At 45.1% G+C, this 26,826-nt stretch overlaps 1 protein-coding gene across 1 annotated transcript in view; it reads left to right on the plus strand.

Annotated features, from left to right (window-relative positions):
* Positions 1–26,826, plus strand: part of LOC146862361 (uncharacterized) — a 57,515-nt gene that overhangs the window by 1,359 nt on the left and 29,330 nt on the right. The window contains exon 2 of the mRNA XM_085641550.1: positions 21,272–21,430. Within this exon, the coding sequence (XP_085497676.1) occupies positions 21,272–21,430 (159 nt within the window). The remainder of the gene's footprint in view (positions 1–21,271; positions 21,431–26,826) is intronic.

Below are 26,826 nucleotides of genomic sequence, written 5' to 3' on the forward strand. Positions count from 1 at the left end.
GTAGTGCCCTAACAACTTGATCAGACACAGGCTCAGTCGTTTTCAGCTATAACCTCCCCAGTGGAAGGTATACTCGACGTTTTGTCTGTTCCACAACTTCTCCTGATTTCTTCTTCCTCTGTGTCTGCGTTCACCATACTCACCAATTTCCATCCACCATTAACTCCTACCAGAACTTTCATCCAAGGTATGCCTATTTTCATACAACCATCTATTTGATTATCCTTGATCACTCCAATCCAGCTCGGGTGCTGTACTTTTTGATCGTCCTTAGTTTCAATATTCTTGATAATTTGAGCAATTCTCTTTTTAAATAAATAGCAGTGTCCCCTAGCTATTTGAATTGCACTTATTACGTGTATGTACCCAAACACCCACTTGAAGAAAGGTTTGAGTTGGAAATCTTCCCTCTATGCTCAAACAGTTCTTTTGATGTTCAAATCCAGACTTTTCCTTTCAGCTTCTTCTAAAGTACCTAATCGCTTGACAGCAGCATTACCACTGGGTTAGTATAGAGAAGCTGTTTATGATTGATTCCAGAATGTTTTAAGTAGTCCATCATCCTAGCTGACTTAAAGTGATCTCCATGTGTTTGTCAGAACACACAAAGGAAACGCTTCCCTATGAAAAAGTCTTTCGAAAAATTCTGAAATTCAACAGTCTTCAATTTATTCACCGTCTACTCTCTGTCCATTAAGAAAACAAATCAAACATACTACCTTATTTTTTTAAACCATTTTTAGTTTGTGAAAAAAACACAACCATGTCAAGACAATGTATCACGCAGGATACCACAACAATATATCAGTTAAGTGCCCCAGATTAGCCTCTCTAACCCTAAAATTCCCCCTCACAGACAATGGGAATACGACATCTGTGATCCACAATCCTGGAAATATAATTACTACATCACCAACAGACCATCAATGAGGCCCTGTTAGCTCCCCCACAGTCGCCAGACCCTCTGCCACTTTGGGGGTGTTCCCTACCTTCATAAACCTGCTGCTCTTTATCAATCTGTATCCATTTTCCACTACTGCACACTTGGTGGTTCAACAAGCACACAATATTGCTCTTAGCCACCGTAAATTACAGAGACAGCAGTATGGGATATTTGCAAGGATTCTCCTCCCCCCCCCCCCCCCCCCAAACATTCAACAGGTTCACCTTGACTGTGATCTCGGTACAGAGACCGTCCCGTGCCTGAGTCCCTCCCGAAAACCCACCCAAAAGCCATCCAGACATAGATAGTCTCAAAGACTAGTAGAAAGCCCCCCTGCAGCCCACATCCCTTGTTGCACCTGTCAGAGGAATCCCGTCTCATCCTATGCATAAGCACCCTTGTGTAGTAGGACCTGTGCAATAGATGATTTTGCACTAGCCGACAAAGCGCTCTGATGGCCACCTCCCTGGGAGTTCGAATCACCTCTTCCCATTCCATATGCTCCATGCTCTTTATGTCCGTTACCCATGCCTCTCAACTTCAGTAGGTGGTCTTGGGCCTTCTTCATCAGTTTACTGTAAGTAAAAGAAATCACATTTTTGCCCAGCGTTTCTTTCAACAATCTATCCTCTAGTGGCGAGACGCCATCAGTGCATGGTGCAGCTGGTGGTACTGAGGAGTTCCCCGGGTGCCATTTCATACTTCTCCCGCAACGTCTCCCAGGAGGCCAGGTTCTCCCCCGTCAACACATCCCCCAAAGTGGAGATTCCAATCAAGTCCGATCTAGAAAACCCTCTGAGACTCCCACCTCAGTCAGCATATTGCTGTCCTTGCCAATCTAGGAAACTTTTAGCCGCCCATCATACCAAAGCCGCAACCCTCGTCAAAGGCGGAAGAGACCTGTAACCCCTCCTGGAATACAATGCACTCGGGTAGCCCAGAGGACCCAGTTTCCTACGATCTGCCCTGAATGAGGGCTCCTTCTGAGGGGCAAAGGCCCACTTATTTATAAGTATCAATTGGTAAGCCCAATAGTATTTCTCCACATCAAGGACGGCAATGCCACCATCATACCACCCTCTCATAAGTTTAGTGTGTGCTGTCCTGGCCAATCCCGCCATCCCATATGAGCTGTCAAACTGTTTGGTCGACCCGACCAAATAACTCGGACGTGTAGCGATACAGTGTATTTTGTAGCATGTAGAGGAGTTTTGGCATTGTCATCTTATAGATTACCTCTTTCTCAAGGAGCGACAACGGAAGCGACCGCTAATGCTGCACATCTGTTCTAAATCGTTCCAGCACAGAGTACAGATTAACAGAGATGAAAAGATCAGGCCTCCTGGTAACATAAAGGCCAAGATATTTACAGCCCACATTCTCCACCACTAGTCCCTCAGGGAGGCTCTGTCTCATGGTCCACGTACACAGGGGGTAGAGTAGGGATTTCCCCTAGTTGTTCTTGAAGCCTGGGCAGGTCCCATAAAGATGAAAAATGTGAAGTAGCCTGGGAATGGTGACCTCAGGACTACTCACATATGTGAGGATATCGTCAGCATATAGGGAGATTCTATCCTTCCATTCCACTACCAGCAGATAGCCCCACACCCATCATGCCAAGGGTTCCAGTGCCAGGGCGAACAGCATCCGGGATAATGTCCTGGTGTCCCATTGCAGTGCGAAGGGACTGGAGCACATCCCATTAACTATAATATGTGCCAATGGCTCGCTATACAGTAACTTGACCCACCCAATATATGTAGGGCCAAAGCCCATCTTCTCCAGGACTCCCCACAGAAAATCCCAATCACAAGGGTTAAAAGCATTGGTCCCATCTAATAACAGGACCACTACCGGTTCCGTGCCCGTCCCGGTACTCTCAATGGAAGCATATAGCTGCCGAAGATTCAGCTGCGTCCCTCTGTTAAGCATAAAGCCCTACTGATCAGGGTCCACCATCATCTGTATGACCGTCTGTAGCCATGTGGCCAGGAGTTTGTCAAAAAGTTTACAGTCCACATTCATGAGCGAGATCGGCCTATAGGAAGCGCAGTCCACATGGGGCCTGCCCTCCTTATAGATCACTACAATGGGGGCTAGCCTATGGTCGCATAGAAGGATACTCTGATGCTTAGCGGATCTAAACATGTTGCACAGATGAGGGCTAGGTCACTTGCCCTTTTCTTATAAAGTTCAGCCGACAGGACGTTCAGGCCATGCACTTTCGTGTTAGACCTGGCACCTTGGCGTGAGTCTCCCTTCCACTTTTTGTCGCTGTGCCTCATGTATTTTTATGGTGTTGGCCGCTCAGCGCACTGTGCCACTGCCAACCAGTGCCACCGTGCAAGTGCTCCCTATGTAAAATGTATATGTTGGTTGGATTCCATGATTGGCTTATTTGGTTTACTGTCAGACCCCAGTAAAGTGCACCAGGAGTGCCAGGGCGTGTAAATACAAATGCCGCTGGTGGGCTTGCAGCACTGGTTGTGCCACCCACATAAGCGGCCTGGTAAAATGTGTCTAGGTCTGCCATCGCAGAACCTGCGTGCAGTCTGGTACTGACATGCTGACTGGCAAGTGCGCACACTTGCCAGTCCCTAAACCTTCCCTTAACTTCATGTTAGTCACCCCTATGGTAGGCCCAAGGGCAGGGTGCGTTGTAAGCATAAGGTAGGACAAGCCCTGATGTGCGTGGCCTGTCCTAATAGTGAATTACAGCCATTTTCGTTTTTCACTATTGTAAGGCTACCCTGTTCTCATAGGCCAGAATGGGCTGTTGAGATTGTTACATCCTATGATCCTAACATGCCCAGGGAACATGGTAGAAGATCGAGTTTAGTATGCTTGAACTCAGAATAATAAGGTACATCTTTTCGTAAGGTTTATTTTAATATTCTGTGTTTGCAAATGCCACTTTTAGAAAGTTGGCATTTGCTTGCCTAACCATTTCAGCCCGCCTCTGCGTGATGTGTATCTGCTGTCTGGCTTGTGTGAGTGACAGGGCTGGGGAAACCCATATGGGCAGGGCTAAGTAGCCTGGTGGTGAATAGAAAGATTGACAGGTAGATGGGTGGGAGGAGTACACCTGGACTCTGAATAGGACTGTGCTCTGCCACCACAATGCTGGCTCTGCCCCCTGTGGAGCGTCTGATGGCTCTGCCCTGCACCCTGAAAGCAGAAGCCTGCATCGCATCAACAAAGTGCTCCAGAACTGGACTGAGCTAGGCAAGGGTCCCCCTGGCCTGGTAGAACAAAAGAAATGTAGTATAAATGTAGGAGCCCTGCTCCTAAGTAATCAGATCAGCTTTGAACCAAGAAAAATCTCTGCCTGAGGAGGAGGCGCCAGGAAAGCTGTAAGGAGGAAGACTGTCCCTATTCTGGGGGACTGGCCTGCAGTGGTGACCTTGCTGCCAAAGGAGAGAAGAGGAACCTTTTACTAAAGACTTTGCTTCATTTTTATTTTCAAGAAACTTGTGCTTTCAAAAACGATCTCCACGGGCCTGGAAGCGAGCTTGCCCCCCTGAACTGAGCCCCAGGACCATTGGGCTCATCCTGACCTTCACTCGCCTACAGCTGGACTGTGGTGTTCCTTCCCTCGCCGGAGCCATGACTCCCGTGCCCCTCAGCCCCTCCATGAGCCGTGACCGGACTGCTTAGCCGCCCCTGCCTTGGGAAGAGCCTCGCTCGATCTGAGCCGCTCTCCCTACGCCGTGCTGGGCTGCCCCCGTCACCTCGCTCGCCGGAGGCCCGCTGCGCACCTTCACCCCTCCCGCCGGAATCGGCGCTGTGAGCATCTCCAAGCCTCGGACGGCCCGGACGTAGAAAGCATGCCCGGCTGCCCCGCTTTGATCACTTGCCAACTTGAAACACCCTGCTCTTGCTGTGAGCCTGAAGAACCAGGCCCCCCTCGTAAAGCGTGGGAGCCCCGGACGCCGCCTTGCTCTTCTGAAGAGCCGCTGAGTGTCCCGCACCCACCTTTACTGAAAGAAACAAGGTACTGTACTTACGAACTCGACCGCGAGCTTGCATCGGATCCAGGGTCCGCAACGTTCTGTTTTCCCTGCCGTCTGACACGTGCCTCCCGGTTACCGTCTCAGCGCGAAGTGCGCTAAGACCCACAGTTCCCCTTGTTGCCCCGCATAAGAAGACTTTCCGTATAAAAGAACTTTCCGTATTCATAGAGATCGTGGCCCCACCGTTGCACCGTTACTGGGTCTTGTACTAAATCTGCTGAAAATATAAAAGCCTTATTTTTGTATACAACCTGCCTGGTGTCCGTCTGTGGTGCATGCAAAGTATTTACTGTGTGTATAATTGCAAGTGCTTAACCGTGTACGCCCTGAGGTTTAGCCTTGACTGCTCGTGCCATGCACCTAGAGGGTGAGCAGGGGTTATTCTAAGGAGCCATCCTTCGCCCTGACTAGAAGTAAAGGGTCCCTGCTTGTCGCTGGTACTTGCCTGCGCCAACCAGAGCCCCCTCATTTCTAACATTTCCCATTCTGAATGTCTCTGATTGCTAGCATGTGCTCTTACTTGCACCTGTATGCCTCCATATCATGTCATGCCTCCGCCTTAAGCCTCTGTACCTTGAGATCCCCCATGAACTCTCCAAATATCCGTAGCTGACCTTGTGGTGTACTTGCTATATAGGCAATGGTAGTATGCCACATCAAACATACTTCCTTGGTTCATCGCTTCACTCTACCGGACCCATTATGTCCAAGGCTACGCAGACTCAAAGCAACCCTGCTACTGCTTTTATAGTAGGTGTGGCAAGAGTGTCGTATCAGTAAAGGGAACCCAGATTTTGAAAGTACTGCAGGACCCTAGAAATGACAGAAATGTTCTGACCAAAATTCACATAACATAAACACTCACAAAATATAAACCTTTCCTTACAAAATTTACACATTCATATTTCCACTTTCCTCAAAAATCTGCATAAGTAAATTTTGAAAAGTTAGAATTTTCCTGGAAATCTACAACTTTTCTAGGAATACTCTGTTGCTTCTATGTAGAACTCATAAAAAGGCAGACGAATTCCACTGTAACAAAAATCAGAGGAGTAAATGTCCACCTTTTTAGAACTTCAGGTTTGTGATTCGGGCTCTACAGGGTGCATGTTTTTAAAGAGCCAGACCGACCCAGTGATCTCTTAAGTTCCTGGTTTTATAATGGTTGACCACCGACCACTGAATTTGAGGCCTACAGTTGGTGACTTAATTTTGTTTTTGTTTTTGCTTTTGTTGTTTTCCCCAGTCAAACAGACAGAAAGCATTTCAATACGATATTCGAGCCTGTCTTAAATGTCCTTATGTCGGTCTTTCCAGCTTCATATGTTAGCAAGTTTGAGCTCTGAGGATATGTTTTTTATGGTGAATGGGAGGTTTGGCTCTGTTGCAAATCTTTGTTCTGCTTTAGTTTGCCATACCTGATATGGAGGTCCAAATCTTTTGTTTCCTTGTTGAAGGCTAAATGCTCACCTGTGGAGGTGCCCCTGCGACTTGGGTGCCATCTTAAAGTGGGACTTTAAATAGTTTTTATCTGTTTGTTTTTTTTCTCACACTTTTGTTAATTAAGCTTTTAGTTCCAGTAAACTTCACTGGTTGGAAAGCCTGCCGGCGAAAATGTGAGTTGGCCTTTAATTTTATTGAAAGACTGAAGTGTGTTATCCATGTCCCCCTCCTGAATGGCAGGATATATCTTCACTGGTGAAGTGCCAAAGGCTAGTCTGTCTCCTCAAGATTTATGCCAAGAGCCAGAGATCCTGGCTCTACGCCTAGGGAGCTTCAGTCGGAGACAGAGGTACTTTATGCCTATCGGCCAAGAGGTAATCTGTCCTATGATCTATGTGAGAAATTTGAACTTCATAACATTCAGAATGCGAGATGTAAAAAGGTGGCTTTATGATATTCACAGATAATTAAACAGCTCGTACATCTCTCAGTCCAGTGCAGAAAGATAAGAGCAATTTGAGTCATACTCTAAAAGGATATCTTTTAAACATTTGATCCCTACCTAAAAATGTAATGGAAATAAGAGAATCAATTGAAGTCAACAGCCCTGACTTACTAATTTTAACCGAAACATGCCTGGTGGAGCCCGCGGGGCCCAACATTGCCATTTTCCACAACCACTGCCAAATTAGGCAAGATCGTATAAAGAAGAACTCAATTGCGCAATGCGGAATCCATTTCCCTCTGAACCAAAGGGGCTAGTATTTTCTCTTAAAGCCAATAACAGCAGTTGATTTTTAGGAACTCCTATATATTGCCTGCCAAGATGCAGAGACCATTTCAGCATCAAAATCTTCTCTTATTTAGCTCCTTTGGTAATTCAGAAAGCCAACTTTACTGTACTAGGATACCTCAGTTTTTACTAGATTGTCAGGGAGAACCAAGAGTTGCAAAATCTACTGGACTCCTTTAAAAAAGTCTAGGCTTTGCCCAATTAGTCAAAGTCCCGACTTGCAGGACCTTTATTAAACCTGTTTTTTACTAATCATAATCTGGTGTCGGCAGAAAAACCCTGGCATTTATTTCCACAGATCATCTAATCCTGCATTTGAACTTCTTTGAGAAAGGGAATCTAGAGTGTTCAGGGGCATCCTACATGTTGCAGAATGTCTCATCCAGGGTGTGATGAAATATAATCACATCAAACCCATCCCGATGGAACTCCATTGGTCCCCCCGCCGGTCCGCACCATCTACTAAACCCGCTCCATTATTTACAAAGTCCTTACAACCTACATCCTGCTTATCTTGCAGATAAGCTCGCCATTTCTTGTGGTTCTCGGCACACCCCCGCGAAATCCCCATCAGACTGCAATCTAAAAGAAGTGTAAAAAAGAAAAAACTAGACAGCAGGCCTTTTCCAACCCTGCATCTGGAACAACATGCCCTTATCAATCCAAATCGCCAAACCCTAATCTAATTCAGGAAACAGTTGAAGACTCACAACTTTAATGAACACTACATCACAATGCATTCCCTGTCAATAACCAAGCTTCCCCTCCTATTATTTGTTAACTTTATGCTTGTTACATATTTTCGTCATTAATACAGTTTTCAACTTTAGTGTATGTATCCATTCAGACAAGCAAATGCTTGGGTTGCACACAGGAGAGCTACTTACATGTAGCCAGAGAGCTATTTTACTCTGATCCCTAGTGCCAAAAACCCTACTGGAGAGGTTTTCAAGATGGTTATGGAGCTCAGACAGCCCACCATCGGTGTCCGCTCTAGCACACCTATGCAAGAAATGGGTAATGAATTAGCCAAGTATTTTAAAGAAAAAAATTGAAATAATATATGAACATTTTTAGAATCCTGATCTCTATCTTGACTGTCACAATAGACCAGTTAACAACATCTAATAAAGGCACATCAGTGGAAGCCTTCGCTACATTGGAAGTCCAGCTTGTGAAAGACGGTTTTGTGTAGACCAAATCGGGCTCCTCATTAGACCCATGGCCACCATTGGTTCTTCATCTAGTAAATTAATGAAGACGTTGCTCCCACTATCACTGGCAGTTGCAACATTTCTGTGTCCATAGTGGAAATTCAAGAAAATTATAAAATAACCAGGGTGAGGCCACTACCAAAAAATACTTTGGTAGTTCCCACTTCAACTGGAAATTATAGGCATATATTGCTTCTCCTCCAGCCCCTCCCCCGGTGAAAAATTGTGAAAATCAATAATTCCCAGCTGATAAACTATCTGTAGACAAACCAACTGTTAAATGAATCCCAGTTGAGAGTCAGAGCGATGAAACCACTCTGGTTGCCATCACAGTTGATATAAGTATGAATTTGGACAACAGCAGCACTTCTGCTCTCGTTGGTTTTGGATACCTCTGCGGACTTTGTCATGGTATGTTACAATACCTTACTATCTAGTTACTCTAACTCTTTGCCCACAGAGAGCTCAGTGTGTTTTTACAGACCTAACTCAGATCCTCAGCCTCCCTCCCTATCAGTCTAATTTTTTATCAGTTAACTGAGGAGGGCCTCAGGCTCAATGCTGAGACCTACATTGTTTAATATTCATATAGCCCCATTGACAGTTATGGTAAAATCCTTTGCTTTACAAATCTCTTCTCATGCAGATGAAACTCTGATAATTATATCCATTTCAGTTGATCTGGCCTTGATAGCTTCTCTTCTGGATTAGGGATATTCTCTATATCTGGTTATCCCAGTATCTCATCCTCCAACTGCACGTGAGGCAAAATGCCAGGTTCCTTTTAGATTCCTCCAACCACTTCTCTACTTCTAAGCACCTAAAACCCTGCACTGGCTACTTGTAAAGAAATACATAATGTTTAAACCCCTGTGTCTGACCTACAAAAGCCAAAACAAGATGGGTCCTATTTAGATGAGCAAAACCAGGTGGTTGCTTCGATCCATCTCGAAAGTTCTTCTAAACCACCCAATAATTTTCAGAGCTAGACAGGGCAGATCGTTTTCCTACTAATCTATGAAATTCACTCGCCCGGCAGTTGAGAAGGATTCCAAAGCTTAACCTTTTCCGAAAACCTCTTAACACATGTCTCTTTCAGCTTCCAAGACTAACATCCTTCCTCTCATTTTGTGGCATATCTCTGTAGCACAAGGATGTCTTTGGGCAGCTTCTCACTCTTTATAAATTGGTTTTATTAATTTATGAGTGATGTACTATAGAGTGTCCTAGAGTGGATATGCACAACCTGACAATGGTGTTGCAATTGGCAGTGGGGGTGCAAGTTATGTTTGTGAGTAGGCAGAATCATGACCACATCGTTCCCTCATTTCATTAAGGAAGCTGGCTGTGGAGTTTGTTATGCCTTTGCTGGTGTATTTCTATGAGGGTCTGTTTAATATCTGGCACCAAGCTTTGCTCTAGGAGTCTAGGGTAAGGGAAATGACTCAGTGAGTTTTAAAGGTAGTTTTACTGATGAATTAAAATATGCTTGTTAATAAAGGCTTCAAGTATACAACTGTCTTTTGTTCTTTTAGTTTTCTTATTGCTACTTTTTAGAACATGAAGGCATTCTCAGCCCCAGTAAGTGCAGTATTTTTGATTTAAGGTCTAAACCAGTTGTTATGCAGTCATTACAGACAAAAGGAAAATTACCAATAATGTTGCCAACATTTAATTGTTTTTAAATAGAATATTAATTTTCAAAATCTAACCATGATCTTTTGCAAATAGTTTGACATTTTTACTTTAAACAACTTAATGTAATTTCTCACATGTAAAGTGCACGGATATTTTCTGCTCTGAGTCACTAGCATTTTTCTTAGCATTTAGATCAAGACCAATGTACAGAGCTAGGCTTGGTGTTAAGGTTGCTATGGGATTAGATTTAGGGTTTCGGGATAGCATTTGCCTTTGGGTCATGAAACAGTGCTTGGGTCAGTTTTAGGAATAGGCTTTGGGCCTAGGCTGTTTTTCTCATTAGCTGTAGATTCAGAGCCATGGTTAGTTTTAGGTTAGCAAAAGACTTATACTAAGGGCTTCAAGTGAGCGTTAAGCTTACTATTAGGATATATTTGTTCCATTTTCCTTTCATATGCATTTCAGGTTTGATTTTAAGCATTGTAACAATTGTTTCTAGGTATTTAACCCCTTCCCTGCTCATGACGGAACCACTCTGTCATGAGCCACGGTCGCGCTGTGCTCATGACGGAGTGGTTCCGTCATGCTGCGGCCGTTGGCGGCCGCTCCGCCCACGCGGCGCCTTTTCCCCGCCTGTGCGGGTGTGTAACGTAAGTGGGCGGCGCCGTTACGGAACCACTCCGTCATGAGCACAGCTCGCCCGTGACTCATGATGGCGTGGTTCCGTCATGAGCACAGCGGCGCAGCGCTCACCATAAACCCGGAATTCGCGCCGCGGCAAAGGGGTTAAATGTAGGTGTTCAGGGGTGTGGGATTGTTTCAGAAATCTAACTGTCCAGTGGACAAAATGCTAGCACCAAAATGTGTAGTAATGGATGAAATTATGGTGTAGTAATGAATGAAATTATTTCCATTATATTCTGTAAGTTCTAGACTGTCTTTTTTTGTGCAGGCTGCAGAGTTTAAACCATGTAGTATATAAGGGTATTCTGTCTTTTAGGAATGTGTCGTAGTTGTAGTCTTTAATGTGTCCTGCTGCAAAAATACTCACATTTGATATTCTGGCAAACGTGTAAAGGGTTGAAGTACAAGCACTTCTTAGTTTGGCTATTGTTCTCTTTTCAGGACAGTATTTGTCCTGAGAAGAGATGCTGTGTTTCTGTGAGAAGTATCCACACTTCTCATTAGTGCAATTCTGCCTTTAATAGGACCGGTGGCAGAGCAGTTATATTTTAATTGAACCCTTCTAGAACTTGTAAGCCCGGCTGCTATAACTGTAAGGGAATCCTACTTGAAAGTGCTTTCTGTCTCAGAAAAAGAGCAACGTTTAAATGGGCATGAATCGCCTTGTTTTTTACACTCTTAGGCAAGTGTTTTTATGTTGTGCGCAAGACAATGCCATGGAAGGCTGTCTCATACAAAGAACATGTGCAGAACAGGCAGCCACAGTGCAAGGTTTTATCATGCGCATAACAATGCATGCTAATGTGACCAAAATGAAGCAACAGGTGTGCTGGCTTACTTCACCCATAATAAGATATGCAGCACAGTTAGCTGCTGTGTCTCGACAGCACACATACATCTCTCTCTCTCTCTCTCTCTCTCTCTCTCTCTCTCTCTCTCTCTCTCTCAAAGATGGCAGGACAGCAAATGTAGGAGAAAGTAGATCAGCTGTTTGAAAGTAGGTTGGAGAAGAGTCACAGCAGTCCGGCACACCTCACACAGACCCCTTGCCTCAGTGAAACCAAAGCTCAAAACACGTCTGTCGAACATTCCTGTGCTCTCTGCCCAAATGAAGCCTGTTGTTGCTTCAGCTCCCTGGATTTAGAAATCTATTAGCTTGACAGTTAAACATGAATGCAAAAACACACTCATTTAATTTTCATTTTCGCTCTGACATTGTGACTCATTACCTAATGACTGCTGCAGACTCCCCTGCAGCATTTCCCAAATTTTCAGAAGTCCATGGCGAGAGACGTTAACGCTGGTAGTAAAACAAATGTATTAAGTGTCTGTGGCAGCTTAGGACAATCATTGCCATGTTCGGTATACCTGAAGAGATCAAGCCTGACCTAGTTAAAAAAAAAAAAAAACTCCAGTGTTTCGGAGTCTGTCACCAGAATGTCACAATCCGTTGACCTCAAACGGGGAAGATCTTAAAGAAAGCCCTGCAAATCCGTGTGGAACATGCGCCTCCGAAGAGTAGCTCTTTAGCTACTGTAGCTCTCCGTCTACGCTTAAGTAGCTCTTCTGTGGCAGCCCGACCTACTAAATCAGCAGCTCTTGCTTGGTTGAGTTGATATATTTTTACCAAATTGAAATGCGTGTATTCAAAATGAAAATGTGGGTATTTTCAGAACTCGTAAGCCAATGTTTAGCAACTTATTACTATTATTATTAACTTTGTGTCTTAATTTGTGCCGGTCAATACCGGTGCTGGGCACCGGCACGTATTAGTCAGCACCGGCTCTTATGCAGTCGGCCACTTAGGGAGCTGTTTGATACTTTAGAAATGATCACAACAGATATTGAATATGCATTTAAAATGACAAATACCTGCTGCCTGAGCCATTCCTATAACTCTTAGTGGCCTGGAATAGTCTGTACTGTCACTTTTAGGAGTGAGATATTCAGTTGTTGTGCTGGTACAGTCATTAGCAGTGCTGGCAGGGGCAATGGGCAATGCAAGCTGCTTTGGCCTCCTGGTGAGGTCCATGGCACTTCGTTTTTTGCAAATTAAGCACAGTTCTGGAGCTTTGTGTTTGGGCTGTTCTGTATTACCCATATAGAGGCATCCGCCTTGACCAAGCATTTTTTCACATTGCTTCAAATAACTGTGGTTCACGGACTGAGATGATTAATGCTGATAACCTTGCACGTGGTAGCCACTAATGTAATCTTGTGTGCTATGGTCACTGTTACACATCTAATATCCGTAGCTCAGGATGATTTTCAGTGAAAAGAAGTAGCTCTGATACAAAAAGTTGGTGACCCCTGGTGTAGAAAGACAGGAAGAGGTGGACTGGTCGATCCACACCTTCCTCAGACTGTATAGCAGCAAGCACCACTGTATGACCCTATGGTGCCAACTACCCTGCTGTTTGGGACAGAAATAAAGGACACCATCCCCATGGTGCCCCAGTAGGCCTCTGGTCAACTGGATGGTGAAGCATGTTGCAGGAGAAGAGAGAACTCAAACTCGTGCACCATCAGGAGTAGACAGGCCATGCTCTCCTCAATCCAAGTTGGAGTCTTGGTCTTAATCAGAGATACTGAGGATGGAATCCGTACACCATACGAAAGAGGTCTAAGGATGTTACAGAGGTTAAAGGAATAATGATCCTAACTTGAAAAGGTTTAGAGTTGTTGCCTAGAAAGGTCTTGCTGTTAAAGAAGATCAGAGTACCTTAGGCTCTAGAGTCCCCATTGCTTGGGGAAACTCCACCTTGAGATTAAACCATGGGGGATTAGGAGTCGGACATACTGCCATCTTCACCAGAGGTCTCACCAGATTGACCTGTTGGAGAAACTCCTTCTAGAAGGCCAGCAGTCCAAGAGCACGACAGACATAACATAATACACACATTTTTCAAAAAGCACTAAATAGATTTACGGCACATATGGTTATGTGCACTTAACAAACTGGGTTATTTTTCCACGTGCAGATCTAGCATTATTCCAACAGTGGTGTGGAATTCCTGTAGCGCAACGACCAGGACACATTGTTTAGGGTCAAGGACAACAAATGTTCATGTTTATTTTGTCCTTGGGGACCAGTAAGCCCACCCCTCTGCAGCACAAAGCCTTTGGGTGCCAGTTCACAGTACCGCATTATGGATCAGGGAAGGGCGTTGTCTGCAGTTATGGTAATGTTGTAAGCTCAGACTGCACTACTGACAGTGGGTTCAGTATAAAAATGTGTACACATGTTTGCAAAGTTTAACAATATGAGGCGACGTATAATGCTTCCAGAATACTCTCTGGTTAGATGCAGATATTTGCATAAGTTTTAAAACAAGATTGATCATTCTTTGCTTTCAAAATAAAACCGCCACAAAAAAATGCAACTGGGGGGGGGGGGGGACATTTTGATAAATCACTGTGGAATTTTAGGTATTGTTTCTTTGAAGCACCATTTAGTAAAATGTGGTGATGCATGCTTTGTATTTCTCAGTGTAACCAGTGTCAACAAGATTATGGAAAACATACAAATAAACAAGCATTGGCAAAGCTAATAGGTCTGACATTGATGGTCAGCCTTTTGGGTTTTGTCAGTGAATTTCTTGTTTTGAAATGGTTTATTTTAAAATGTTACAGTTGTGGGAGCTTCCGGGGCTTCCACTATTATAACAAACATTGGCAACAAGCAAAAATATTTTTTGGTCTCAAAAAGCATGCACTACCACAGCAGTCCCTGGCACTGAACAGAACTACTTTGTGTGTGGATATGCTCCTTGCGAAAGACCAGAATACTGTCACTCACAGTGAAGCCAACCGATGGATAAAGAGAGAATTTTAATAAAAACAAAAGGTCTTGATTAACACCAGACCTAATTAGGGTCCCAAATCTAAAAGTCGGAAAGTGCACCCATGGTATATGTCCTTGAATTAGTGCAGATTTTTGGCAGATTTATGGCTTTCATGAATTACAGAAGTAGGCCAGGAAATCGTACTCCTAGAAAATATCTGTGAACTGCATGTTAGCACGAGCAAATATGCATGTGTAGATTTGCTCATGCGAAAATCAGTTGAGCGTTAACAAGTTCATTTTCCTGCCAACCACTTTTTTTCCCAACCCTGGCTGTGCCTCTGCACTTATCAGGAGTAAATTTCCAAGCTTTCTCAGTAGGGGAAAAGATTAGAGAAAAGCTGGTGAAAACCCCTAAAACATACATGTATGTAGGTCTGCATTGACTCAAAACGGCATTCCAACACTGGAACTACTGCTAACCACTACCTCCCAGACTTAGTATGTAGATCTGTGGTAAGGTGGCAAAATAAGGGAATTGCTAGTTTACAAACCCTACTGTAGTATGAGCCCTGGCATAATCAGTGAGGCTTTTATCAGAGCTCTTATATAATGAGATTGCTGCCTTATTTTGTCACCACACTATGTGGCACCAAAGAGACAGGTGTGTTTTTAAAATCCTTTTTTTTACAGGACAAGTAGATTCATGAATCAACCTGTCCCATGGACAAGTAGATATTTTATAAAATTTCACACCCCGAACTGCAGGTGATGGTTGTTTTTCTCTAGCTCATTTTGTATACTCCTTATACAAGTTTACCTAGAGAAGTCATGTTTTTTAACATTCTTTTTAAGCATCTGGTGACCAATTTGCTCAATATTTAAAAACCATTACACAGAAATGGAATACAGCTTTCGGTAACATTTCTTAAAGATTGGCCAAGCAGTGCCTAACATAATTTGTTTTAATAAGACTAGCTGATCATCCTAAATGACAGAGGCATTACGGCTGCCTTTAAGGTGATATTTACTTTAATATAGGCATAGATAAATTAACCCTATTATTGGATCTCTGTAAACAACACTTCAAATTCTGGCATTAAAGCCAGTAATGCATGTTGCTGAATGAGACTTGAGAGAAGCAGTTGAATCAATCTAGTCCCAAGAACTAAGGGCCATATTCCGAGTTTGGCATTGAGGGAAATGGGAGGCACTCCACTGTCCCGCACCGTCAAACTCAACCGCCGCCCGACAGATTATGAGTTCTCTCGTTGTCTGGCGGGTGGTCCTTTGGCGTTCCCTCAGCAGTACCTTTGAAAAAGGCACCGCAATGGGAACGCAAATGCCCTTTTCTGCACGGGATGGACTGTAAAGTCTGCGCCGTTCAGTGAAGGAGGTGCATGCACAAAGGGGGGCGCACCATGTCCCCGCCCCCTGCATGCACTCAAGGGCCCAGAGGCAACAGGGGGGGCCTGTACAGCCTCCTTTGTTTTCCCACCGCCACCCTAAGAAATGCGGTCTCGCCACCATGGTTAGGGTGGCAGTGAGGAAACTTGTAATATGCTTGGCGGTGCCGCAGTGACACCACCAAGCATATTGCTGGCTTGAGACTACCACTCAGCCGCCAGGGATCCGCGATCCCTGGCGGCTGTGGCGGTCTACTCACGGTTCGACTGTCGTACTTGTAATACAGTGGTCGGACTGTAGTGTAGTCCTAATAGTACCGTCATGCAGGACCTACGCTGTTTACGGATAACATATACCGTGGGTCTGGTGGCAGACTGACTCCGTGCACCCCCGCTGCATATGTTAGCCTATAGTTTGCATTAGCTAGCTCGCAGTGCCATTCGAATCTCCTGTTATCAGAGAGATTAGTTTTTGGCAACCTTAGAACACAATAACCTCAGACTCGTGGAAACAATATTCTACTTTTCACCCAGTCACTCGTGCATGCTTGTTTTGCTCTCAGAGAGATACAGAGAAGAAACAGTCTAGCGTTTTTACAATAAGAATTTATTGTACCGTGTTTCTTTTCATGTAGAATAAGTGCGCTGTTACAACTGTAACACAGTAGCAGAGAAATAAAACCAGCAGTACAGTGAATAAAAAGGAATAGTATTGTTCTACCATTTTGCAATAGTCACGAACATATACATTAATATGAAATGCATTTATAAAATAAAGTGCGTACTCCTAAGATGCCTGTCTAGATGTACCTAAGTGTACCCAGCATGTAAGTAGGTGCGAAAGAGCTATTAAGCCTAAGAGTCTAATATCTAAAATCTAAGAGCCAAGAATCCCACTAGGATTGAGTCGAACCCCCATACCTGGATAGTGAGAATGTGGGACTATGTCCTGGACTTGAGCTGGTCACCCTGCAAGGGATAGTTAGACCACTGTCAGCTGGAGCGAGATCATGCCGGAGCTGCAGTGTCTCTGGTCAGTTTGTCAGCCTTGAAGTCTCGGGTCCCTCCTGCTCTCTGATAGCAAGAGGTGCTGTATTTATACAGTCTATGTACGTGTGTTACCCATTGTTCAGTATGAGGTATGACGTTTGGGATTAAATCTTGTGCGTCGATGGGAGAGGTGAGGTATGCCTCCTGGAGAGTGTACTCCTCAATTTTTCATATGCGCTAAGGATGACGTCTTAGCAATATCGATTGGGAAAAACCCACCATCAGCATGGAACTAAGTGAAAGGTTTAGTCCATAAAAGGCTGCAGTCCCTATAAGGCATTCTGTCCTTATTAGGAGTTATGTCCTTTTAAGTCTGGTTCATATGAAATAACGGGAGCTGATGTTGGGTAAGTGTACGATGTTCCCTGGACCTAAATATAACAGGACCACTGATGCAGCAGTCCTCCACTGCCACCGCACCTCCACCACAGATTCGGCGGTCTAATGGACCGCCTAACTCGTAATCAGGCCTTGAATAATAAATTCATATAGTACATGGAAAATGTGGCATCAAACAGTAACATGAGATTGGGCAACATTCTTGCTTAAAAACTATTCTGAAAACAAACACCTTCAGGGATGTAGATGTTATATGGCTCAGCACATGTGGATTTGCTTTGGGAGGCAAGACGTTTTAATGACAATTGTGAAAGTCTGCCACCTAGACGTTAAATTACAAAAAGTAGGGACTGAGCTGTAGCACTCAGATTTACTGCCAGTCCGGATGGTAGAGACTTGGGTCATCTATTCGGTAAATGCGGGATAGTCTGTGATTAGCTTGTATCCATTCCTGAACTCTTTAATGTGCGGCTGGGAGATCCCAGAGCCAACGTATAACATTGCTAACTATTGATGAATCAAACTTAGGTGTGGGATCAGGGCCGGGCAATTGGATTGCAGTTGGCTATGATAGAAGGACCCCAGAAGAAACAGCCCAGAATCTGAGTGCACTGGAGAAGCTGCACATGACCGAAGGCAAAAACGAATCTCCCTGCAGAACACATCCAGCAGTGTCTGGTGAGTGGCTGGGTGACCGGACGGCAAAAGGAGACCTCTGCCCAGGTTCGTGCCCTGAGCTCTTTGCTCCCTCTCAGTTCTTCATTTCTGTCCCTCAGCAGTGTCAGACTACCCATACTATAGCATCGGAGTCTGGACACACTCCACGACATTATTGGATGACACAAAGGCCACCAAGTCATGCTGCAACCATACAGCCAGTACCTGATGGGTACAAGTGAAGGCCTGTACCTCAGCCCGGTGAAGGGCCTTCAGCTGCACCCTGGGGGTATTCATCCATACCATATGTTATAATTTTAACTGTCAAGCAGGTTTTAAAGATTGCAAGTTGACCAATTCATTTACAAACGGTTTATGATTGCAAAAGCACAGTTACATGTAGAGTCTGATTGACTGTTTGAAGCTAAACATTTTGCTTTGTCAGCAATTTTTTGCAGTCCTATTGTGTCCATGAACTGCTGTGAACTCATCAGATACCATCCTGGAAAAGATGTTCCATGGGCCATGGATGGGTAACACGGAAAAATGCACACAGCCCTCAGGGATGACTGGAATGAGCCCAATATATAGCTAATATCTTATGGACAATATACATTTTTCATAAGAAAAGGCATTCGTTATGATTTACTTTGCTCTGAATGACGATTCTGCATGAGACTTTTTTTTTTTTTTTTTTTTTTTTTTTTTTTTTAACTAAATAAGCCCACTAAATTAGGGCAGGGAAATTTGCTTCCAGATTGGCCAGGTGGGTAGGAAGTTATAAGGACCACCCAACATTTGCATTTTCCACTGAATTGCTAAAGCGAGCTACTGTTGAGCGCTAGTACCAAGGCCATGCAGTACTGGGACTGGCTGAATGCCCCCAGGGCTTAGTGAAACGCCCTTCACACTGGGCTGTGTTACAGGCCTCCACTTGTTCTCAGCAAGTACTGGTTATGGGGTGACTGCACGATTAGGTATTTGGGTTGATTTGTGCCCCAGTACTCCTAAGTAGTGGAGTATTCAGCTGAGGCTGTGGCTAAAAATATGATCTTTTTACCTACCTGGTAGGATGGTCAATTGATGTAAACACAAACCAATTTTGATAGCAAAACACTTGGAAAAGGCCTAAACAGTTGACAACGACTTGTAAGACAGCCTGGATGACAAAGGCACCGATCAGAGCGGGCATGTCCTTGTTTGGAGATTCTTGTCGCTGTTTTACTTTGTTCACCTTGAAAATGGGCATTATTAGCCACGTACATTCCAGACCACGAATTGCAAACATCAAACCTCTTGGTCGGCGTCCTATAAATAAGCCCAAACAAGGCCACTGTGACATGTTTACAGACTTATTGCTCTTGTCGCTGCCACCCAATACCTATCTTTTACCAAAATACCCTTGCTGAAGACCAACATTCACTTATTTTTAGACATACTGCCACTTCAATATAAACCAAAGGAGGGAATGCGAAGTGAACACAGTCTTGTCCTTTACCTAATGCATTATATCTATAACCTATCTAATTATACGGCGCCCACATCAGTCCATTTCAAGTATATGCTCTTACTACTCTACGGGTGATCTCTGTTCACATATGTAAGTTTGATCTTTTCCCCAGTTGTTAATTGGCCATGGAGAGAGATCATTACCATTTTGTGTCAATGTCCCACAGCTTTCATCACTGGATCTTCACTCCTATCACGGTTATTGTAGCTCAGTCATGGTTCTAACTTGCTCCAATATCTACATTCATGTTTATTTTAAACTCTATCCCCCAAACCTCCCCCAATGCTGTTGAGCCGCCATTTAATCTTAAACATCTTGTCTATTGGATAAACCTTGTTGAATGGAGTGTTTATTGAATGCTACAATTGTGTTGAGGAATTGAAATCTATTGTGCTTGTATTCCGCTCAAATGATTAGCAACATTTAGAGGGGAACACAACTTCAGCCAGGTTTACTTCTACACTACATAGCCAAGGGGCCCTGCACGTACTTCAGGACTTGCTTCAGCTAGTACTTAGAGATCTTACCAACCATATTTTACCAGTGTTTTTTCACTTTGCTTAGGTATTCATTCCCATTGGGGTACCCTGATTCCTCTTTCTACTCTAGAGCTATATTCCCATTTTCCCTGTAGTAGATGAGTTAATGGCTCGCATACAGTGGTATTTACAGTTCTTACCCAGTGCTCCGTTTGCCATGTTATCTTCACTTGCCATCAAAGAAGTATGCCAGCGACAGAGCTGGAGTGGGTACTTTTGTCGCCATAATGTCAGTCTGTCCGCACACCTCTAAGTTGGACGTGCGGACCGTGAGTTTGCTGTTGCGACAGAGTACCTTCTCCACCAAACATTAAAACAGACCAAAATTCACCATTTTTGTTCCCCATCAGCAGGAAAAAAATGTATATATTTGCCGAATTTGTGGCCATGAGCAAAACGTTTAGGAGGAATTAGATGTGACCGTATTACCCAAGGTGCTATGAATGGCTGGCCCAAAGAATGATCAAGCAAAATGAGTTGTTCTTAATTGTATATGGAGAAGATGAGGTAAAAGTAGTGCATTAATACACCATAAGGGTGTAATCGGACATCCATGACCTCCATCCATATCTTGTGTGCTTGCTTGCGAAAAGGTGTTGAAGGTCCTTGGTTGTGATGTAGCTATAGGGTTGCAAAGTTCTATTTCTTAGGCAGCATATACATAAAACAGCAAAGTGATTGAAGGAATAGTTGAATTAATCTCAGCGCATGCCAGACCTTTGTTTTTCACCCACTGTGCTATTTTAGACCGAGACCTGCCTTATGCAAATCAGTTTTGGTCCTGCTCCAAAAGGAACAGTCTAGTCGGGCCAGGCCCCCTACAGATGGGAACACAAGCCCATCCAAACTGGTTTTGACCTCCTTAGGTCGTCCGTGATGTATAGCTTGAGCCCTACGGCTCAATCAGCACTGGGCTACCGTCTGACCATACCCGTCGCAATACCCAGCATTTACTGAAAAACAACAAGGCGATGACATTGTGTTGCTTGTGTTCCAGTTCAGAGAGGACCTGGTTTGGTAGTTTGGGCTGGAATGTTCCGATTGGAGCACAATGTTTAGTTGCAAACTACTTGGTCTAATCTGAGGTGGCATGGCGGGCAAAAACAAAAGATGGACTGGAGTGCGGCCTGAGTAACTGCCAGTGTCTGAGATTAATTGAAGCATTCCATTCAACGCTTTTTTGTATTTTCGTTTTATACAAGCAGCACTTGCTAGCCTTGAAATGTACCTTTCACTGTTTTTATTTTTTCCACTGAAGGCTACTGGCTTTCGAAAAGCTGGAGGTCTGGGTGCAGCTCAGCGCAAAAAAACTGGAACAAAACCTGAACTGACTGAAGAGCAGAAGCAAGAGATCCGGGAAGCTTTTGATCTGTTTGATACCGATGGTTCCGGAAACATTGATGTGAAAGAACTGAAGGTTACCAACAAGATTTTATGATCACATTCTTTAATGATGTATATTTGTTCTGATGCTTTTCATTGATAACCTTGAATTGGCATTCTGGCTTTTAATTTTTTTGCCTTGATTTAAATAGTGGAGGGGTAGTCAGTGAGTCAGAAGATTTTGTCTATTTCACAAAAGCACAATTGATTCTGGAAATGTGAAGGAGTGGCCAAGAACAGCCATGATTCGTATTCCACTGAGCCAGAGCTGTGACCAGGACTTGAAGTGGTGAGGGTCCTTCCAGCTCAAAGACCCAGCAGAAGCTGAAAGCTGATGTTGAAACGGGTTTCTATGGGGCCCTATTTTGGGCCCTTAACTTTACAGTGAAAAACATTGATCAATTTCGGATTGGCTGTACAAATCGTTAAGAAATCCATTTCAGAAGAGAAGCTCCTGTTTACTATTCACATGTTTAACTAGATTTACTTTCCCAAGAGTATTTGATTTTTCCAGGGATGTTGTTTATATTTAGTTTTATTTTCCAAGCAGCATATTAGTCTCTAGTAGCGTATCCTGTGAACTGGGTTGCTTGTAGGTGTCTGAGTCAGATTGTGAGTTAGTGTTTATAATGCTGTTTAATTTGTACATTTTCCTGATACTATAATGTACTGAAGACCTGCGTATCTTCCATCAAGATTGTACTTCATCCTCCAACGGTTACATTTTTCTATAAACCCTAAACTAATAGTTTTCTGTAAATGGTTCCATAATTACCATGAATGTCACAAAAACAAGGGAACATTTTTCAGCCATAACTGACCGGAGAGACGTTTCTGGTCACGTTTGAGAGCTCTGGGGTTCAGGCTCAAGTTATTGCAAATTTCTCACACTGCCTGTCGGGTCGGAAGAGGGGGGAGCATATAGGTTTTCAGAATAGATGCTCATCCAATCCTTGCCCTCTCTGCTGAGTTTATAGAGTATCATCGATCAATAGTCACAAATGCCAACTGTGACTGTGTGTGAAGGACGTACACCGCTGTCAAATTATTTACAATGCGAAAGCGTACATGCGAGCCTTAAAATCAATCTTCTGCAGAGCCTTTTTTTAGCATGCCATTCTTTTCTCTCATAGTGGACTCATTATCCACATGTTATTCTTAATAGCACTATTTACCATTGAGGGTGCGATCAACTCCAGCTCCTGTTGGCACTGATCAAGCATTACCAAAGGAAATATTTGCTTTTCATTGGAAACTGGAAACCAACGAATTTTGCTGCCCTTATAATGCTTTAACACTAGATGTCACCACAGTAGCATAGGTGTGCACCCCCTATCGCAGTGCACTTGAGTGATGGATGCTCCTTCTATGCGCCACTTGGTAAGGCACTTAATATGTCCTTGTGACCACCTGCAAAGTCTGCGAACCGGCAGGACCACCTACTTTTAGGGAGAATGGCTCACCTCTTTTGGCATCCGCTCGAAGCTCTCTGCACATTGCTGAGGTGATGGCCAGCTGGGTGCCAGTCCAGGGCAAGCAGCCTCACCATGATCTTATCCTTTTTTATTGACTTCAGGCCGAAGCTCCGCCTTATGAAACCTCCGCTATCAGGATTGTGGCAACAAAGATCACTGTGCATAAGAATGCCTCCAGAATCCATGTCCTTCCTTAAAAAGCTGCATCCAAGTCTCTTGTTCTTGGTTTTACATCCTGAAGATCTGAAAAGCATCCAGGTAGGTGCCATATCGTGATACAGAATGGGGGCCATCACATGAACATCGTGAGCGCCCATGGACCAGCCCATAATAACTCCAACTGCAAGTTTTGATGGAATTGTGCTTCGTATAGTGCATAATCTACACGTTGATGTATGAGATGTAAACCGCAGAGCTCAAGAAGATGAAGAGGCATCCACTGATTTTGTTGCTAAGTTGTGGTGCCTGTAGTTTGTGTACTAACACGTCCACGTACCATGTTGATGCATATGTTTCAGTTAGTCCAATTTCATTAAAAAGAGTGCATGAGCCACTTCAGAGTGTGTGCACTGGCACAGAATACATTTAAGTTCACCAAGAGAAAGTTAAATTCCTACTGCTTCCTAAGTCAAAATAAAGCTTCAAAATCATGGTCCAAAAGCAGAGCTTGGCAACATGACCTGTACAAACCAATCTGCAGCATTTAATGAAAGCATATTGAGCTGTGCTCGTTCTTTTCCACAAGACCGAAAACGCACAAGAACAGTGCGCGTGGAACAACAGTGGCACAGAACAGAAAGGTGCAGTGCATTGTGCATCTCTCACACATGCCCATCTGGAGCCCAGTTCCTGCTCTTCTTTTAAAATCTAGGCCCACATGCTTGGCAGAAATTCCTTCTTAGCGGTCTTTGAACTGGTTTCCGAATAAACAGAAATTATGGAGACCTGACTTGGTAATTTAAATAACATAAGAAGGGAAAAAAAGACTCATTATGGTAGGTAGATCTTGATTTGGTGGTCATAATACATTTACCATTCACCTCGTTGGCCTGACCAGTCCAACTTCATTCATGGTGTGAACTGCAGAGGCGGGTGATCCAAGGCCTCCTACAGGTCATGACATTTCTTTACTACCTCCGTTGCTTTTTCATACAGCAGCACACTCTACTCTCACCAAAGGCCCCAGAGCCCACAGTGCATTTATTAATTTCCTAACCGGCTTCTCCCCTCTGATGAAGTAGAGTAGAAATTGTCTCGGATCAGGCAGTAATACACTTATTAATCTAGTGCTTCCTTGGTTTCTTGAGATTAACTAAGCACTGGCCACGCTACAATAAATATCTTGTGTCATAAATAAAAATCATCATTCAGCCATTCATTGCCACATCACTGAAGAATAGAGCCACCGGAAGGTGTGCTAAATGAACTCCTTTTTAGGTCTCGGCTAGCTAAGGCTGCGCTTGCGCAGTCTCGCTCGCGAGAATAATGCTTTTTAGTACGGGGCTTGAACCCGCCCCTCTTCTCCATTGGCTGGCTTCCTAAACGGAGGCCTGCCATTGGAGGAGAGGGGCGTCTGTCCGTTTAAGCCCCGTCTTTTTCGGATTCGGGGCGTGTTTTTTACTTTTTTTCTCTCCTCTGGAATGTAAACATTCCAGCCAATGGCAAGAGGAGAGAAAGAAAAACACGCCCCCGAATCTGAAAATGCCGCTGCGCTTCTCCGAGGCATTTCTGCTTGACCTCGGAGAAAGGCGGCGGTGTTCATGGCTCTCGCTGCCCAGGTGCGATCCAGACCGCTCCCCTACACAAGCACACGGCCTCTTCACGCAGCAGCCTGCCCCTACAAAACTACACGGCCTCTTCACGCAGCAGCCTGCCCCTACACAACCACACGACTTCTTAACACAGCAACAGCCTGACACTACACAAGCACACCGCTTCTTTGCGTGTCCTCGCACTGCCCAACACATCAGCATAGCCCTTCAAAGCAACCAAGCATAATACCCAGATTGTACCACACAACAGAACTGCCGCCTGGCCATCACACCGCATCGGATCCTACCAGCGACCACCACCCACCCTGTAGACAACGCGCTTCTTTTAGACTCTCTCCAATCTGACCCTCCAACTGCCCACGACAGCACAACCTCTCCCCAGCCTAGCCTGTGTCCCTTCAACAGCACGACCTCTTCGTTGACACATTACCACCACCTGCCCCTGCATAACAGCAGTGCTGGTGTCTCCTTTCACACAGCACGGCCCGTGATCACAGTACCGAGCCCTGCCATGCCGCAACAACCAAACACACCGTATTGTGTCCTGCATCAGTATCTAAGGACAGTGGAAGCCTTTGGAGGGGCCTATAGTGTGTCTTGTTTGCAGCTCATCTTTTCAAGTTCTTACAGTTTTAGACGTGTCCCTCAAATGCTTGCTAGCAATCCTTCCCCGCCAGCTGCCAATCCATACCACACCGCCCCTGCCCACCCTGCAGCTGGGTGCCTCGATGCCTTGGTCCACCCAGATACACACATTGTAGCATGCCTTCATTCACCACAGGGAGCCCAGCGCACCTCGCAGGAACAATCGTCCTGCGTGTACGCCATGCAGCAGTGAGTGCACGCCCACCATCTACAGGAGCAGCCTGCGTGCACCAAAACTGAACGCCCCACAACTACAGGAGCAGCATGCTCCACACCGCTGCAGCCTGTGTGCATCAGAGCCTCTGCGTCCACCACCTACATGAGCAGCCTGCTCCACACAGCTACAACCTGTGTGCATTAGAGACTGCGCGTCCACCATCTACAGAAGCAGCCTGCGTGCATGCCGTGCCCAGAGACCACCATCTACAGGAGCAGCATGCTCCACACCGCTGCAGCCTGTGTGCATCAGAGCCTGCACGTCCACCGAGCCTGCACGTCCACCATCTACAGGAGCAGCCTGCTCCACACCGCGTCCCCGCAAGCACACCGCAACCGTTCGTTGCAGCTACCGCAGGCTAGCTGCACTTTCTGCAGCCGAGCCTCTGCGCCTTGCACACACGCCTGCTTCCACCACAGCAAAGGCGGGGGTGTGTGCCAAGAGCAGTCCAGCCCATAAACAGGTGACAGACGGCCCTTCTCCCCTCCACATCTGCATTGGATGCTCCATCATGCTGCCCGCCTCCCCCGCACCCCGCCTGGCCACACACAAACACAGACATCCTTCCTGCCCGCACACGCACCCAGCAGCCCGTCCCTCCCTCGGCTGGGCTGCGTGCCATGCACTGCAGGATGGGCGGAGCCGCGTTCCAATGCCATGCAGGGGGTTTCCTGTGCCGTGCTTCTAGTTATTCCCCCCACCGCCTGTGTGCCATACACTGCAGGATGGGCGGAGCCGCTTTCCAATGCCATGCAGGGTAGTCCTGTGCCTTGCTTCTAGTGATGCCCGCCCACCGCCTGCATGCCATGCACTGCAGGATGGGCGGAGCCGCGTTCAATGCCATGCAGGGTAGTCCTGTGCCTTGCTTCTAGTGATGCACCCCCCGCCTGCGTGCCTGCAGTACTAAGGATACTGGAAAATCCGGAACTACTGTAGACCAACGTTGTGGGACGCGTACACGGGGTCATTCCTAAATGAAAGGTCATTTGTGGTGAGTGTGTACCCATCCCTCAAAGGCATTTTAATACCCGATGGCAGAACTTGAGACGCCCCAGTCTGGAACGGGTTAACAACTGGTATGTTCAACACATGTCCGAGGGTTTCCGCTCCCAGCCCTTAGCTCAAGAACCTCTGTGCATTCAGAGGCATCCGTTTGTTTTGGAGCACAGGGGCCTTATGCAATGTAAATAAATGCCGAGGTAGTGGGGGGGGGGGGGTGGCTCTGTGTGTGTGGGTGGCTTTGTGTGTGTGGCTCTGTGTGTGGGTGCAAATGCAATAGGTCTCACATTTGAGAGTGATTAAGCTATTGACATTGTAAATA

Source organism: Triturus cristatus, chromosome 2_2 (genome assembly GCF_964204655.1).
Source record: "Triturus cristatus chromosome 2_2, aTriCri1.1, whole genome shotgun sequence".
Taxonomy (NCBI): Eukaryota; Metazoa; Chordata; class Amphibia; order Caudata; family Salamandridae; genus Triturus; species Triturus cristatus.